The sequence below is a fragment of the Tachypleus tridentatus genome, chromosome 6 (assembly GCF_004210375.1).
Source record: "Tachypleus tridentatus isolate NWPU-2018 chromosome 6, ASM421037v1, whole genome shotgun sequence".
In the NCBI taxonomy this organism is placed as follows: domain Eukaryota; kingdom Metazoa; phylum Arthropoda; class Merostomata; order Xiphosura; family Limulidae; genus Tachypleus; species Tachypleus tridentatus.
The window spans coordinates 58,423,871-58,442,228 of NC_134830.1; the positions used below are offsets into that span (position 1 = coordinate 58,423,871).

General features: G+C 33.4%; 1 protein-coding gene across 2 annotated transcripts in view; it reads left to right on the forward strand.

Annotated features, from left to right (window-relative positions):
- The window catches only part of LOC143252610 (polycomb complex protein BMI-1-like), a 34,140-nt gene extending 16,495 nt beyond the window's left edge, over nt 1-17,645 (forward strand). For both annotated transcript variants that reach the window (XM_076505002.1, XM_076505004.1), the window contains exons 6-10: nt 1,633-1,747; nt 8,840-8,891; nt 9,743-9,838; nt 12,133-12,213; nt 14,701-17,645. In XM_076505002.1, the coding sequence (XP_076361117.1) occupies nt 1,633-1,747; nt 8,840-8,891; nt 9,743-9,838; nt 12,133-12,213; nt 14,701-15,087 (731 nt within the window). In that variant the 3' untranslated portion in view covers nt 15,088-17,645. The remainder of the gene's footprint in view (nt 1-1,632; nt 1,748-8,839; nt 8,892-9,742; nt 9,839-12,132; nt 12,214-14,700) is intronic.
- Nucleotides 17,646-18,358: the final 713 nt, after the last annotated feature.

An 18,358-nucleotide genomic window follows, 5' to 3' on the forward strand; every position in this document is an offset into this window, starting at 1 on the left:
ATATCAACAGTAGCTAGAGCCTGCTGTAGGTCCCGTGATGACATGTTAGGGTGTTTGGAGATCTCTTTTAGCATCTTGCAGTCTGCTCTCAGGGTGAACTTGTTTGGACGACCAGACCTGGGCATGTTGGCAGTTCTTTTGAAAGCCCTCCACTTGTTGATTATTTTCTGGACAGTGGAATGGCTGATTTCAAAATCTTTTGAGATTTTTTAAATCCCTCACCAGACTCATAAGCTGCTACAATTTTCTTTTTGAAGGCTTCAGACTGCTCTTTTGCTTTCACCATGGTGTTCACTCTCATTTCAACAGTCAGGAGCACACCAAACTAAATGTCCGAGATTTAAATAGGGCATGCCTTATTCACAATGCTGAGTAAGGATCTTCTGATCACGTGCACCTGGTGTGAAGCACCTGTGTGTGAGTTGAGCCATTTTAAGTGGTTATAAATGTGGGGGTGTCCTAACTCTTTCCTCAGTTAGAATATGCATTTTTATTGAATTACATTTTACAGAAGATCTTGAAAAGTCTTTTCTTCAGTTTTAATTGTTTAGTTATATTACTTTAATCTCTCAGTATTGTTACAAGAGATTAAATATCTATTTATCCAAAACTGTTTACATAAGTACACAGGCTTTCATTGGTATCCTGATTTTTCCACGTGACTGTGTTTCAAAATGATTCTCTTAGCAACTCAATCTGTACTCTGTGATAGCAACTTTCAGTTTGTTTGCAAAACGACTAAAAATATCTATTGTGAACAAGGTATAATTGTACATTATTTAGTAGATTGAAACTCTTGATTATAATTGCTGTAATAAATTTAAGAGATTTATTGGTAATTTGGAAAAGAGAGGATGTGATAGGTAGGTGTGGTAAGAGGGTCTGATTTTGTAGCTTGTGTGTGATAGGTAGGTGTGGTAAGAGGGTCTGATTTTGTAGCTTGTGTGTGATAGGTAGGTGTGGTAAGAGGGTCTGATTTTGTAGCTTGTATGTCTTTATCCAACAAAGATTGAAGGGGTATTTTGTAGCTTGTGTGTGAAAGGTTGGTAGAGGGTCTGATTTTGTAGCTTGTGTGTGATAGGTAGGTGTGGTAAGAGGGTCTGATTTTGTAGCTTGTATGTCTTTATCCAACAAAGATTGAAGGCTATAGAAATTAGACTGTCTCAGTTATATCTATACTATAAGATGCAATTTATGTTAAAAGTCAGTACTTCAGGGAGGGTTAATGAAGAAAATTGAAGATAGATGAATCTGAGTGAAGAAATGACATGATACACACACGAGGGGAATTTGAGAATTTATTTGAATATTTTCTTTTCAATTAAGAAGTTAACACTTATATAATATTAAATGTTAATTTGGTAACTGTATTTTGATGCTTCATTTATTCTTATACTTTGATAATAAAATAGTATCATTATACTTTAAATAAAACTGTAAAAGATTATGACGTAGGCACTTTGATCTATCCATAATGAGAAAGTTAATGTTTGGATGAATCTGTATTTTTCCTTTTAATGTGTCTGCATAGTGTTTATAATGAAAAATTGCAGGTTTAAAATAAAAAAATAACACAAAGTGTAAGAATAAAGGTAGTTTGTAAAGAATTAATGGTTGTTTCTTCTATATCAGTGGCAAAGGGTTTGGTGCCTGCATCCAGTGAAGGTCGAGGAGAAGTTCAAGAAGGAGGGAGGCTTATTTTTACACCTGAAGACATCTTTAGTTTGTCTGTGGAATATAGTCCCTTGTAAGTCACAAGATCTGACTTCTGATTATGATGAGAAAATGCTGTGGGTTTAACTCTTCTAAGTTTATGGGAATTTTCTGAAGTAGCATTTTACATAACCAACAAAACATGTGTTTAAAATGCTTTTTTTTCATCTTATAGTTTTAAAATTTCATTTGCACAACTCTTAGAATCTCCTAATTACATATCAATTTTTTAAGGTAAATGCTTAAATTTAATTTTCAATTTTTCTACACAGTTACTCTCTGTAGCTATTATCATCAGGTTATACTATATTCTACAGTATAGGACAATGAGATGTTTAAAATTAAGACCTAGGAAAATGTTTCTTTTAATATTTCGTCAAATGTTCTTAAAATATATTTTGATTGTTTTTAACTACATGTCATTACATTTACACGTGATTTATGTTTAATGTTTTCCTTTCCTGTCCTTTAACATTATAATTAATCTCAAAGTTTATTTGTGTAATCTCTAAAACCTCCTAAATACATTTTAAATATTTGCTTTCATTAATATTTTATCAGTTGTTTTCTTTATCTTAACTTTATATAAAGTAGGTGGATTTGACCAACCTTGTAACCACCAAAAATAATCTAAACAAATCAAAATCGGCCTTTTTTCTTTGTAGAATCACCTCGAATTGTAACTTGAAACTATATTTATTTATTCTAAGTAGCTTTAAACTTGAAAAAGTATTTATAATTTTTGTTTTTATTCCTCTTTAAACTGTGTCTAACTACTGTTCATACCATTATAAGTTGTAACTCACTTGGGGAATGTGCAGCTCCTTATGTAAGTGAATTATGTTATTCATGAACTGCTTGTGTGTGTGCCTAATGAAACTTGTTATGTTTTTAATTATTTGTGTCTAAATTAACCTTAATTAACTTTAAAAGATCCCTATTCTTACACTTTAGTTACTTTTATAATAATAAAGATTAAGCATGACAATTAAGAAATAAAGTGAGTGCTCGTGTTTTTTACTGTCATCTGTTGATCTACTTTTTAACACTAATAATAGGGATGCACTAAGTAAGTTTTATTGAATTAAATAATGCATTAATGACATGCAAAAAAGCAGACAGTTTTCTCAAACTTTCTCTGTTTGTCTAGCTTTCTGACTGTTCAACAAGAATCATTACAAAACCATTTAAGATATGTTGTAATCTTTTCCTGTGGGAATTAAGCTTGTACTAATAGTGAAATGAACAATTCTCCATTCAAAAAATAATGCTATGAAATATGTCATTTGACAGATGAAAACCCTGGTTTTCTGTTGGTTATATGTAACCAAACAAAATTGAAGGCCAAAAAGTTATGGTTTGTCTGAGCATTGTCCAATATACAGTGAATAATTTATATTTAATTTTGTACGTATTGGAGGTATGGAAGATAAAGAAGAGATGCCAAGAAAATATGTTGCACTTGAGGAAATTCAGGATTTTTTAAAAATATTGCCTTATAAAATTAAGAAGTGAAAATTTGTATGCTGTTAAAATATGGGTTATTAGCTAAGATTTTATTCTGTTCTAATAGGTATAATGTAATCAAAAAGTAATTCAACAGAAATTTGAATACAAGTCATTAAAACCTTGTGATATGTGTAAAAGGATTCCTGGTGAATGAGGGTTGAGCTGAAGTCCATCGCTTTCTGCTTTTTTCTGGAACTCTTTACATTTTATTGGGCATTTAAGGTTTTTTAATTAAGTACTTTTTTTGTATATAATGATAATAAAGGATGTGGTAGTGTGTTTGCACATGGGCACTCACTCGTAGTTGTTAAACTTGTAGTTGTTAAAGAGATTCCAGTTCAATACCTGCACCAGTTTTCAGCAGGTATTTTCTTTGCAACTTGTGTTTTGATGTACTTGTTGATAAGAATGTTACATTAAACAGAGCTCTGAAACAGTCAAGGGGTATTGAGTTACTGATGTCAGTGTGTACACCAGCAAAATCTTAAAGCTGTTCCTTATGACTTACCCATCTTGCAGATCTACCTCAGCCCAATCATTATCTCTGTTTCTGGTAGTGGACATAAATTTGGAGGTGCATTAGGTCTAGCTGGGGCCTACTTTTGTAGCCTTTTTGTACCACTAGATTCTAGTTCCTGATAAACTAATTGAGAAGTACTGGAACTGAGTCTCGGTGACTGTCCAAGTTTCCTTTCATCACACCCTCAGTGTGGATTCCTGTATGTGGTGAAAGGACCTCCCAGGGAAGGTTCTGTTCTTTCAGTTTACCTCCTCTGGGATATAAGCATCCACCCACATGATTGCTGTGCATTGCAACCTGTGAAGGGGAGGAGAGGATCTTGGTGGTTGAGGGGTCCAACCTTAACACACCACTTTGGCCTTGAATTCCTGTAGATGGACAACCTTGGGGTGGCCCCCCTTAGGTCAGTTGGCTGATCCACTTGGGCTAGGGTTAATTAAGTACCAGTGTTGGAAGTTCTCAACAGGTGTTGTGGACATTGTGTCTGATGCTCATGTTTGGGTATAGTGCTCACGAAACCCTGGCATTGCTGCAGTGTCCTTGTTTGACATTGTAGTGCATTCCCCCGTAGGGCTCCATGGTGGGTGGAGTAAGTGGGCACCAAAATTTCCCTTTCTTTATTATGGATACTCCATTTAAAAATCTTAATAAAATAGTGAAAAAACAGTCTATCGGTAAACGACCACATTTTGAAGATTCTGAGCAGCAATTCTCACCATCCCTATCACCTGTTGTACCTCATTTTCTTATATTGCACTCACTTTCAGACACCCCTTTAGGGCAAATGCCTCCCTTTTTCATTTAGAAAAGACTAGAGGGACTTGCTGGCTCTCCAAAGTCAGTAAAAAAGCTTTGATCTGGTGACATATTGGTGGAAACATCCACATCACAACACAGTGAACTCCTGTTGCATTCAAATGGAATTAGGAATATACCTATAGAGGTTATACCTCGTGCTACTTTGAATTCATCAGGAGGAGTTATTGTTGAGAGGGATTTGAAGAACACCCCGGAGTCTGAGATTCTTGCTGGTTTCTCCACCCAAGTAGTTTCTTCAGTGAGGTGTATCTCCACTTGCAAAGATGGAATTATGGTGCCAACCAGTGTTCTCATTCTGACATTTATGTCGCCACGTCCACCTGCCACCATCAAGGCAGGTTATCTTAATTGCAAGGTATGACCATACATTCTAAATCCTCTCAAATGTTTCCAGTGTCGTTGGTTTGGTCACTCGAAGAAATCGCATTGTGGCTCCTTGATGTGTGCTTGTTGCAGTGAGAAGGACCATGATGCCTATGAGTGTGAAACGGACCCTCATTGCATCAACTGCATTGGCTCTCACCCGTCCTACTTTCATTCTTGCCCTAAATGGTTGGAAGAAAAAGAAGAGCAGCTTTTGAAAATGATTCATAACATTACCTATTCTGAGGCTGGAAAATTGCTGTCTACCACCTCATCTCGGGCTTATGATGTTGCACTTCATTCCACAGCTACTGTTTGAATGCATACAGATTTCTCTGTGTCTCCTAAAGAATCGTTCTCCAAACAAATGAAAAGTCTTTTGACCTCCATGGTTAAAAATGTTGATGAATTAACTTCGACATCTATCTCTGTCTCTGTTATACATTCCACCAAACCTTAAGATCCACATCCTTTGGTTCCAGGTACAGGCATTTCCTTGGATTCATCTTCCTTTCTCACCCCAAGATGCAAAACAATCATTCGTTCATGTCCTCAGTCTCTGGAATTCCCTTTCAACAGCAAAGACCTGCCCATTCGACCCAGGGCAAGATCCATGTAGGCCAATAGACCTCCCTCGAATAAGGAAAGTAAGGAAAAAAAGCGTGGTCATAATCAGAATGGTTCTCTGCCCAGTTCACCTACATGTAAATAAAAATGGCCACCCTGAAACAATGGAACTGTCAGTGGTTTACGTTCTAATCTGGATAACATCAAAATGCTGATTGCTTCCTACCATCCTGTTTGTCTCTCCTTACAGGAAACATTTCTGAAACCTGCCAATACAGTCACCTTTCGGTGGTTTTCTTTATACAAAAATGACAGGCTGTGTGATGGAGGGGTGGCACTGTTGGTTGATCATCATTTGTTCCACCCTGTCTTTGTCACTTGACACACCCTTGGAGGCTTTAGTCATCTGTGTTTCCTTGGGTCATACTATTACTGTTGGTTTTCTCTATCTGTCACCTGGAGAGACTTATGATCAATCAGACCTTGATGCTCTCATTAAACAGTTGCCATATCCCTTTTTCATCCTGGGGGACTTTAATGGACATCATCCCCTCTCGGGAAGTGCTGATATTGACAGGAGGGGTTGCTCTGTAGGGCATATGCTCTCTGATCACAATCTTTTTCTTTTCAATACTGGCTCTACTTATTTCCGTGCACCTAGTCAGTTCTTTACTGCTATTGATCTCTCAAATTTCTCCCCTTTATTATTCTCCCATTTTTCATGGGGGGTTAACAATAATCCACGAGGCAGTGATCATTTTCCTATAATCTTGAGAGAGGCTGGCCGTGGTCGATGCCACCGACTCGCGTGCCCCAGAGGGAGCTGGATCAGGCAAACTGACCCTCTTTCACTGCTCTTGCAGAATTTGACCCTGCCATTGTCTGTAAGCCATCACAGTAGACGATTGTGTGGCAGCAGTAAATGACTGTATTATACAAGCATCTGCTCAATGTATTCCTAAAACCTCCACGTGTTTTCCACTATATCCTCGTACATGGTTGAATCCTGCCTGCCACATTGCACGGAAGGCTCAGAAACGAGCCTGGGATACTTTCCGTAGATATCCCACACTCTCGAACCTCATAGCTTTCTAGCGGGCCCGTGCACATGCTGGTTGGGTAAGACGTCAAAGCCAGAAGGAATCTTGGATTAAGTTCACAACCAGCATATCCTCTACCACCCGTTCCAAAGCCATTTGGGTCAAGATTCGAAAGGTCAGTGAGCAATATCACTCTGTCCTCTCTCGATCTTGCTTCCTGATGGCCAGGAAATAACTGATATCCAGAGCATCTCCGATACTCTAGGTGAAAGCTTTTGCTGAGTATCTAGCACTTCTGCTTCTTCTTCCACCTTCTTAGCCATCAAGACTCAGACAGAACAATCACCTCTTTCCTTTCGAGCTGATTGTCTCTATGACTATAATCGTCCCTTTACACTGATGGAACTCAAACTGGCCCTTCTTCAGTCTGGGAGTACATCGGTTGGACCTGATGATTTACACTATGAGATGCTGCACCATCTATCTCCTGCTTCTCTTGCTATCCTTCTGGTTGATTTTAACTGGATCTGGCAGGAGAATGTTTTTTCTGATACCTGGTGCCAGGCAATTGTCCTGCCTTTCTCCAAGCCTGGGAAGTATCCCAAGATTCCTTCAAACTACCATCCAGTTGCTTTAATGAGCTGTCTCTGTAAGACCTTAGAGGGGATGGTTAATGCTCATCTTGTTTGGTTCCTCGAATCAAACAACCTCCTCTTGCCTACCCTGGAACTGATGCACCAGTGTGTAGTTTGTGTAACACTCAGATCACAATAAGCCACATTTAATTTTTTTGTGATCATTATGATTCACAACGACGGTACCATTTTAAGCATGTTTTGTCCCAAGATTTGTCCATAACATTACACAGTGTTATTGGTGATAGTGACACTGTCCACCTTGGTAATGTTTTTAGTTTTTTAAAGTCTATTAATCTTTTTAATGTCATTTAAGTTTTTTAATTTATACATTACACCTTTTTAATGTGGCTCCCTTTTAAAAATCACAGTTCTTTTAGTTCAATTTGAAATTAGAAACTGACCGTAACATTAAGTAACTCGAAACCATGACTGGAAAGGCCAACTTCAGATGACTGATGGTGGTTTTTGTACTTACCTGTTAGTGTTCCTGGTGAGTTATGATTATTACAGTCGCACTACAGAAAATCCTTTACAACTTGAATTACTGTAGTTTTTCTCTTGACGTTGTGGACTAGATGTAAACATCGGTTTTATGGTGTTTATTTATTTTTTCACTTTGTTTTGTTTTACCTTAATTTCTTTTTATGAATTTTACTGAATGTACTTCTACCTTCTTACTGGACATTTGGTGCAGATAGCCTAGCTGCTTTGTGCCATAAAACACTAAATTGACCAACCAACCAATTTTTTCATCACCAGTCTGTCCTTCAAAATCAAATTCCAGATCAGTGTCATCATACACACCCCCATCATCTAGTGTTTCAGTGCCTGTTTCCACTCACCATCTTTGTTTTACAGTTGATATAAACAAATTGTTAGACTTCACCAAAAAAAAGTCCATATGAAAATACAAAGAACTATACTTTATGAAATGTCTGGTCTGTTTATAAAAGGTGGATAATAACATTGTTTGGATTAGTTTTCAGTTGGAGACAAATGTTAGCAGACACTGTCACCATCTGATTGGTAAATTGTGATGTTTGGCTGGTTACTTGCTGTGTCTGCTTGGGTTTTAGGAATAAAAACTTAAATATAAACTCTTGATTTTTCTGAAAGGTCATCACTGAAATACATACATAAATCTAATTTTACATTATTTTAAGTATTTTTCTTATTTTGTATCTTGGATCATAATCCTTCTAAACTGTTCCTCTTTTTTTCTTTTTTTTTAACAATATGTACTGGAAGAAATTTGATAAGTTCATCCTTCAATGTAAAGTGTCTGGCAAATACAAAATATATTTCTGTCAGAAAGATGTTTTATTCTTTGCAGAGTTTAGTTTTTAATAATACAAGACAACAAATCACAGTTTATTGTCCAAAACATCCAGTTAGTACTTCACAAATCTTTAATTGTGGAAGATGATACATTAAGATAACATGTTTTGTAATATTTTGAATGTATTTCTATGTAATGCAACCCAAACTTACATTTAAGTTAATGGTACATCATGACACAGTAAACTTGTGTACAGAAATGTGGTTCTTGTAAAAGTGCCACCACATATCTTTATCCCAATGAATGTGGCATCAGTCTGATCATGTTTAGTGAGCTCATTAGTAATGATTTTCTATGTATACGTGAACAAGTAGTTTCTTTTTTCATATAGAGATCCATTTCCTGGAACACACCAACCAGAACCAGTTATTAATCCTCAGAATGTAAGTGTTTTTTTAGTGATATTTAAAAGTCCAACTTTATTATCTTTGTGTAGCATATTAAATAAATTCCATAGGTCAACAGAATGTGCTGTTCTTGCCAATCAGTTTCTTTAAATACCAAAAGAAAAGAGAAGGGATTTTGGTAAAAGACCATTTAAACCTACTTGTAGATGACATATTTTATAACTATTATGCTTAAATATATTCATAATGTTCTAAAAAACATAGGTCCAAGAAGTCTTGATAAAAGTGAAACACACACACACACAGACACAGACAGAGAGATATGAAAGAAAATATGCTTTAGTTGTTAGTTATCAGTTTAGTGACTTCTTACTTTACCAAGTCAGTTTCTAATTGAATCAGTAGAATAACTCATTGTTTTACATTTGCTGTCCACAGACGTAGCAATAGGTAGAAATTGTCTAGGTTTTGGTAGGGTAACCATGCTTGTGAGAATGCTGAGGAGCTATTCTCTTATTTGTACTTTGACATAATTAAAAAATAATGGTTTTGAATTATAATAATTTTTATTAAGCTTTTATTATATATTTATTTTATTCTAACATTTTAATTACATTTGTAATTGCATGTAACTTTAAAAAAATTTGAACTTAAAGTTTCATTTATAAAACCTTTTCTTAAGTTTAATGTTTTTTGGTAAAAATTTATTTGTGAATATTACATATAGATGTTTTCAAAACATAAGTACTAAAAAGCCTCAGGAATTCAAGAGGAAGTAAAACCTTTCAAGGATGTAACAGTGTGTGTGATTTGTTTAGTACTTCTGTAGTATACACTCTAAACTTTAGTCTTTCATTTTATAAATCATTATTTCCATTATATTTCAGTCTCATCGACGTTACTTGCGTTGTTCAGGTGCTGTCACTGTAGCTCATTTAAAGAAATTACTGCAGTCTAAATATGAACTTCCATCAATGTACAAGGTAACATAATTATGTGTTTAATTAGTGAATAATTTTTATATTTGGTTTTATTTTCTTGTCTGTCAATCATATTTCTTTGTATTGTTCTAGGTTTCTAACAGACCATCATTGTTTAAAAGCTGGTTAGTTAAGGAGTGGCTTATTTTATATTTGTTTTGAGAGTCTACAGGGCTTGTTTTTGTTTTGAAATCTAGCAAACTTGGCTTCTTTTACTTTGTACAAAGCTTTACTTCTCTGTCCTAGATGTGAGGTGTTGGTTTTAGGCCTGACTTGGGTCAGAAACCCTTCAAAGAAAAAGAGCTGTTTTTGTTTAAGAACAAAATATTTGGGAGCCACAACATGCTCTAATGATCTAAAGTAAAAAAAAACCAAACCTGTTAGTAGGATAGCATATTGTTTTTAACATTCAATCTGCCTAAAAAATATTCAACTTCACAGTTACAGTAAAACCTGAGAGCCACACAAATTTCCTTAACACATTGGCTCCTACATGACCCACTAGTCGGATGTGATAGTCTTGAAGCAAGATTCATGTGACCCACTGTTGAGTTGTGCTCTATTTTATTTTTATAGGGCCACTTACTTATTGCCCACGACACAACAGCTACATAACCAGTCTTCATACAAAATGTAATTGTAAAATGACTAGTGGGGCTGTGGAAAGTATTGGCGTAATAGGATTTGGAGCCAATGTGGTAAGAAACTGTGTGTGAGCCACCATGTCGCAGATTGCCAACCCCTGGCCTAGCTGATAAAACTCTATATGTATAGACTGAGAGAAAAACTTAGCACTGTGAAACATTCATTCTTACATTATAACTTCAGATATATTTTATGAAGCATAACCTTGTCGAGATTTATGTGTACAAACCTGCTGCATTTGTATGACTTTGTAAAATGTTTTTAATTTTTATATTATTCTCTTTGTTGAATGAGTTGGGTGTGGCTCAGTAGCTAGTATGTCAGACTGTAAATCAGTGGTCAGTGGTTTGTGCTCTTTTTATGCAAATGTCAGCTCCACACATTGGGGCCCATGAGTTGGATATATGAGAGCACAAGTCAAATCCTACTATTTGATTAGGATAGCCAAAAAATTGGTAGTGGGTGCTGTTGAGTAGTTTTATTCCCTCTACAGGGTTCCTTAAAAAGTCACAAGTTTCTGTTGTATTTTTTTAAGGACCTAAAAAGTCTTTAATTTACAAGTTATGGATTTTGAGGTCTTGGAAATCATACATTTATTTTCTGCACCTATGCTTAATGACATTACAGTAATTTCCATTAATTCTATCAAGTCCTACACAAAACTGAAAGCACTAAATTGAGTTTTTTGTGTGTTTGTTCTATCTAGGCCTATTAACAAGACTGGGGGCACAAAATCAAGTTTATTTTGTTTTGATCGACATGCAGTGCTGCTAATAGTAATAGTGGGATAAGGCCTACTGTGGTTACAGTCTGTTTACATTAAGTCTTGTTCTTTAAACATCTTAACCACTGTGAGTGAATTGCAGTTAATATAGAAATGTTAATGCAGTCATGGGGAAGTTGAAGAAAAATTGATACAACCAGTGGTTGTTCCAACATACTGCAAATACAAAACATATTGCAATGTGTGCAAACAATTGTGCTTAATACACTTCCTGCTTAAAGACTTTTTTTAAGCTTTAAAATTTAAAACATTGAAGCTAAATGTGACAATAATTAAATGGATTATCAACGGTAATGCATTTTTCATTAATATTACTTGCAATATTATGTGATACATATAAATATCTTAAGTTTGTCTTAAGCTAGGTCTTGCAAAAGATCTTAAGTTTAGTTAGCTGATCGTGCTAAGAACCCTGCTCTAGTCTTTCAAAATTAAGGTAGACTAGTGCAATGTGATGAGTTTGTGTGTGTATCTCTGTACAAATAGTTGAAGCAGACAAACTTCTGCTAGAGATAATTTATTGTTTAATATGAATAGAAGATAATATTGAAGAGAAAAATTTTTTTACAACATCTAAACATCTTTTAAAATATTCTTTTCCTCATTTTAATTACACTTTTGCTGTATCTAAGTGATGGGTGACACTTGTGACAATAATACGTTCTTGAAATAAATAAATATTTAGACATACGACAAAGAAAACAGTGAAGTTGCACATAATTGATTTTGTTTGTACAGTCAGTTCAGGCTAGAATTTTTTAAAATGCATGATTTGGTAAATTATTTATACTGTTGAAAGTAGTATTATTAATTTATCTTAAACTGGTGGTATTTGATCTAAAAATAAAATATTAAATCTTTACTACAGGTGGAAATTCTTTATAAGCACAACTACCTTGCAGATGAATACACGATAGTAGACTTGGCATACATCTACTCCTGGAGAAGAGTAAGAAAACCTTTTCTGTTAGAACATTTTTTATTTTTTTTGTAAGAGGTTAAGTGAAATGTTGCTATGGGAAAACACAAGAGCTTGCAATACAAGAATATTGACTGTGAGCAATGGCCAGAAAAAATATTTATAAATGGGATCCACCATAGGGTATGTTTACAGAAATGAGCATTTTATTGCAACTTCTTTATTTCTTTCAATGTTTTATGAAAATCTTGTTTAGGCCTACTTGTTTAGTTTTGCTGAGTTTATTTTTCTTGCTTTGCATCCTTTATATATAAGGTTTTCAACAAATCCTAAAAGTTAAGTAATCATTAACTCTGAATTTGAAAGTTTGCATTCCTGATTATATTAAATTTTTCTGAGATACTTGTGTGGGAAAGGTTTATGTTCAAATAAAAATATTGTTTTTGTTAAACCTTCAGTTTAAAGGTAGAACAGATTTTCACTGGGTTTTTGTTCTTATTTTATTTGTGTACTTGTACTTGTTCCATTAACTATAAAACAAAAAATAGCTATAATAATACAAAATAATAATTTATCAGCATTTTTTTGTTAATTGCTTATAAAATGAAATATAGATCACTAAATGTTGCCTATAACACAATGTTATAATGCCTAGTACAGTTTAAGTTGGGATTGTTGGCAGGTGACAACTCTTAAGTGACAGAATTTTAGCAGTGACAATTAAGGATAACCCATATAAAGAAAAATGTGGATAGTGATATATAACATTATGAAAATAACAAGTTATGGGGAAAAAATAAAATTTAAAACAATTTATAGTTTCATTAAGAGTAACTAATGGTATAATGCATGTAATGGTTTCTGAGAATGGACACTTTGTTATCTATGAATCAATGAAGGAACAGTTGAACTTACATGTATGAATAATTGAATATATATTAAATCTGCAACACAATGGATATCTGAATAACATATTAGAAAAATTTACTGAAGAATAATATGATAGGGACAAGGTAGAATAATAAATGAAGATAGAAATGATAATGTGCAGTTTGACAGAACTAGTTTAACAGTTTGTTTTTAAACTGTGGGCTTTCAGACTACAGTGCTAGTGTGGCCTAGTATGCGGAGTATGTTAATGTTTTTCATCAAGAATGTTTTGAAGACCATACCAGAATGATATGCAAACATTTAGTAAAAGTTTTACTTGAAATCAGTTTTTATATTTATAAACAACATCATGCAAGATCATTGTGAAAAGCTTGATATTCGGGTAGTGTAATACTGTAATATGTCACTATGTTTGATATCTGTGCCACTCAGTATAGACTGTGTGAGGACGATTTTATATTGTGGTGGTATAAAATTGCAGTGCAAATATGAACATGGATGTTCAAGGTGTAATTAGAGCTAGCAGCAAAGTATAATTTGGTGATCTTAGGAACAGAACTTGTGTAAATCTGAAACTGTTTTTGGTAAATATATAGTCATATTAATTCAAATGTTTTGCATAGTTTCATAAAACATGGAAAAGTAATACAATGTACACTGTAAAAGTGGATGGTTTTTGCTAAATTGTGCAAGTGTTTTACAGACATCAGAAATATGACTTTACTATGGGTTGTGGTTAACAGCTCAAAGCAGTGTACATTAACGAGCATGTACACACATCAGAAAATAAGGATTTGATAAATATTTAACATGAGTTTTTTCTTAAAGAATATTATATTTTATGACAGCATAAACAATGTTCCCTCTGTATATTAAGTCGTAATGATCACATGTTAAACTTTGTTGGTGTGTTCATGTTTTCGTGAACATTTTGGATTCAATCTGAAATGAAACAAATCTGATCAGTATTCATTATTATAAATGGATAAACTGATTTGTGTATGTTTTGATAAAGTATCGATAATTTGAGAATGACATAACTGGTTATATTGAATGCAAAATTATATTTAAACAAACTGTGATTCTTAACATCCAGCCTATCTTGGTTTTATTAAATGATACATGAATAACATTAACATTTTTGCAATTTTACATTATAGAGAATAACATAGTTTCATCAGAGAAAGGTCTTGGAAAAGCCAGGAAATTTCATTCTGCCCAAGGGATAGAAAACACGAATACAGTATTTGTTTTACCAAAAGAGATGTTTAATCAAACACAAAGTTGCTTTGAAATATTTTTTATTGTTTTAAATATTGTCTTTTTGTATTTTGATTAAGCAAAACCAACAGCATGTTTACAATATCCTACTTGGATTGTATTTGAATTACACTTTTCATTATAATAATTTATCATGCATCTTTATTATTGTTTAACCTGGAATGTTCTGAAGTCTTTCACTGGCAGTTTGTGTGATTTTCAGTTTTACAGATTTCATTTTAGGATTTAAAATTTGTGTTAATGTACCAAATGTGCATAATTTTCTTAGTTTACTCAGAATTAGGTTTTTGTTTTACTAGTGCTTTTCATTTTTTCTGTATATTATTAAGTGTACTTTTATTTTAGAATGAACCGTTGGCACTTTTGTATCGAATCTGTCAAAACCCACCAAAGAAGGAAAAAGCCATTCCTCTCACAAGTCTTCCAAATGTACAGAACTCACCAAAGTCCATTAGCAGACAAAATTCTTCAGACAATATTCTAGGAGAAACAGCATCAACAAATGGGGATATTAGTGCCCAAAGTGATAGTGGGGTGTCTGAAAGTGGAAGCATGATGCAGGCTTTGGAATCCATGGGGGACCTTGAAGACTCTCTTAGTAAGAACCCACAAGCCAATCTGAATCAGTCTCTGAAACTTGAACCACAGAAAATCAGCAAGTCGTATGAAGAATCTGAGTATAAAGTGGAAAAAGAAAATAAAATGAAACTGTCAAGAGTTGAAGTGTCCTGATGATTGTCTCAAAGTCTATGGGGGCATAGAGCAGATGAATGATTAACGTCAAATTGTTTTAGTTAATAAAAATCACATTATTTTTATGATAAAAGGTAGTTTAAGGTGGTTACAAAGAAGAGTATATCAGGAAATTTATCCTTTTAGTAAAAGGATTAGACCTGGTTGTGATTATTGCTCAATGTTTGTCTTTATTTCCTTATCCATTTCAAGATAATAACAAGAGATATTAATCCAATATTTCTGAATAGCAGTAGCTTATTTTCATAGCTTTTTAGTCTCTCTACAGTGACTTTTTGCCTTCAGAAGAAAGCCATTATTGTAAATAAAATAAAGGTACCTGTATGAAAGAAGGATATTTACACTGTGTATATATGGAATTCTTGTGAGGTTATTTTTGTAGAACTCCTGTCAAGAAGCATACTAAAGTTATCTTGCTGTTCTGGAGGATGCATCTGTAAGAGAAAAATGAAAGGAAGTAATCTTAACTTTTTACAAAGGTTTTAGCAAAGTCTTTCACGGTATGAATGATAGATAAAATTACATGAAATAAAAACGTTTTTCAGATAAACTATTTTGTGAGTAAAGAAGTACATTAGTAATGTTATATGTGTACCATAGTGTCAAAGTGAGTGTATCCTAACAACAGTTATGTTTATTCAAAAGTATTTTTCTGCATAACGAGGTTCACTTTTCTAAATCAATGTTATCTGAAATAATTTGAGTTTTGTTGAAGTAAAAAAAAAAGGCTCTCTTGCTTTGAGCATAAAACAGTTTTGTATTAATGTTTTGCTTTTTTTGCTGTATATATATTGTCTCTTTTGAAGTCAGTAAAAGTTACCTTTTGGTAAAGGAATCCTAATTGAACATTTGCACATTCTGTGAAGATGCTAGGGTAATATACCAGTGTAACAAGATGACATTTAAGTCTAAGATTGTTGATGTGATTTTAGCTTTTTGGAGTTCTTACAGCAGATGAACGAGTATAAATCCATTTTTCACTCATAAACTTTGTGGGTAGCTAACATCATTTTGTGTATTTCATCTACTTTTGCTCAATTTATGTATAATACTGTATAATGCACTGCATCTTGAATATATTTAACTTGTGTATATATATATATATAGATATATGTATAGTCATTTGAAGTGTATAAAATAAAATCCAAACATCATTGCTTTTTTTTTTTTAATAATTAGTAATGTGGCTTCAGAAAGAACCATAAGACACTTTACAAGTCCAAAGTTGTTATGAGAGGCTGTTTGTGTTTATCTTCACAGTGGAATACATTTACTGGACATTTAAAATGCATCGTCAATTTTTGTTTTTCCTCCAAGTTCATAAGTTTGGTTCGTTATGTCTGTTTTTGTAACTTGCCTGATAACTTGAAGCCCACCAAGTGGGATATTGTTATATCATCTTTAAGTTGGAAAGCCATAATTTATCAGTAGTTTAGTTTAAACATTTGTGAACAGAGGTTTGTCCCTAAGTTTGTTTGTTGACAACCTAAAGACGTTTACTTTATCAGAAGTTGCAATGTGATATCTTATATGTAGATAGAAATTGTTTCGTAGACACTTTTTTTTTATGATGATAGAATAAATTAAAATTTCCATTGAACAGTGAATAACAAAAGTTTTAATTTGATTTATTAAAAGTCACGTTGCGTAGGTTTTTCCTGAAGCTTTGTTATATGTTAATTCTTACTTTTATGAGTAACAGTTTATATGTTTGTGTGGTATGTTATTCTATGTTCTGATACTACTATAAATATATTTGTATAAAAACTGGAAAATGCTTAATTTTTGTGAATGATATTTTTGAGAAATGTTTCTTCGTTAAGCTATTTACATGAGTTAGATTTATAAAAGTTTTGCACAGAAATTACAACACTTTTGATATATGCCAAGCCATGGAAATTGAATTTTATTTGTTTTAATGAATCTCCATTATTTATATGGCTTACTCGTATCCTGTGTGCTTTGTGTATAACTTGTGTAAGATGATGCATTAACCATGTGTTGAATTATGCACAGTTTTATACCTGAGTAAACATTTTATTAAAATTAATTGAAATTTTCAGTGTATGGTAGTAGATAATCCTTCGTTTTATTAGCTGTGCTTTTGAACAAAATATATTTAAACAAATGTTATTCAAGGTTAAGTTAACGTAAAAGATTGAATAATGTTCGAACAGTAAATGTTAAAATTTTTATAAAATGTCGTAATATAAAATGATTTTTGTTACATTGCAATAATAAAGCAACAACAGAGAATTAAGGCTTGTAAACATAATTTTGTTAGTAGGTACAAAACCTGAACGAACGACCAAAGAAAGAAACAAAAAGCTACAGGTAAGGCATTGCAGACTGCGTGCTATTTTTCTGTATGATACATTGGCTTAATGTTGGAAGTATTTTTATATTTGTTTTTTTAGTACTCCAGCACATAAGGAAGGATCATCTTGTTTATATGTGTGTTTGTTCTGTAAAACATTTTCAAGTACAAAGAGCACGTGGGAGAAATAAATCTTCATAGTATTTGTTTTATTGATAAACATGACTCTGTGTGTGTGAAAAATGTAGAAGAGGGAAAATGTAAAGAAGAATATTAATACCCGTAAGGGTATTTTATTGTATATGAATGGTATAAACAGATGGCTTGCAGTCTGGCATAAAGTCTTACAGAAAAGAAACTAGTTTTTTAATGATTTTAGCTGATTATGTCTTTACCTGTAAGTATTATGAACAGTGAATTCAAAGTGTATTCTACAAATCATAATACAGATCATGTGATGCCACCAGAGTGAATTTCATAGTCATCTACAGTAGTGTTTTTCATCCCTTTTGAATGATGGGGACTAGCTCAGTGCTTATCTAAACTGTTATGGTCTGCTAAAGTGAAAGGACAAGAAACGTACCATTACAATTTACAAGTGGATATTTTGTCAGTTTTTTGTGTGACTTTGTGAAATCCTGTTGACTTCTGTGGATTGGTGGTTGAGAAACACTGTTCTACTTATTGTACCTTTGTCTTGGTTTACGATACAATTTATTCATAATAGGAAACCTGACAAAAAATTGACAAAATAGGAGTATCTAACAGTAACAGTTGTCTTTTGAACATAAAATTATATGTACGCACATGCGTGCGTAACAATTCTTAAAAGTAAACAAGATCTGTCATTCACATAAGTCCTCAAATTTTATATATCTGGGGGGAAGAGAATATTTGAAATTTTTATTGTGATGAGAGTAACCCACCTGAAGT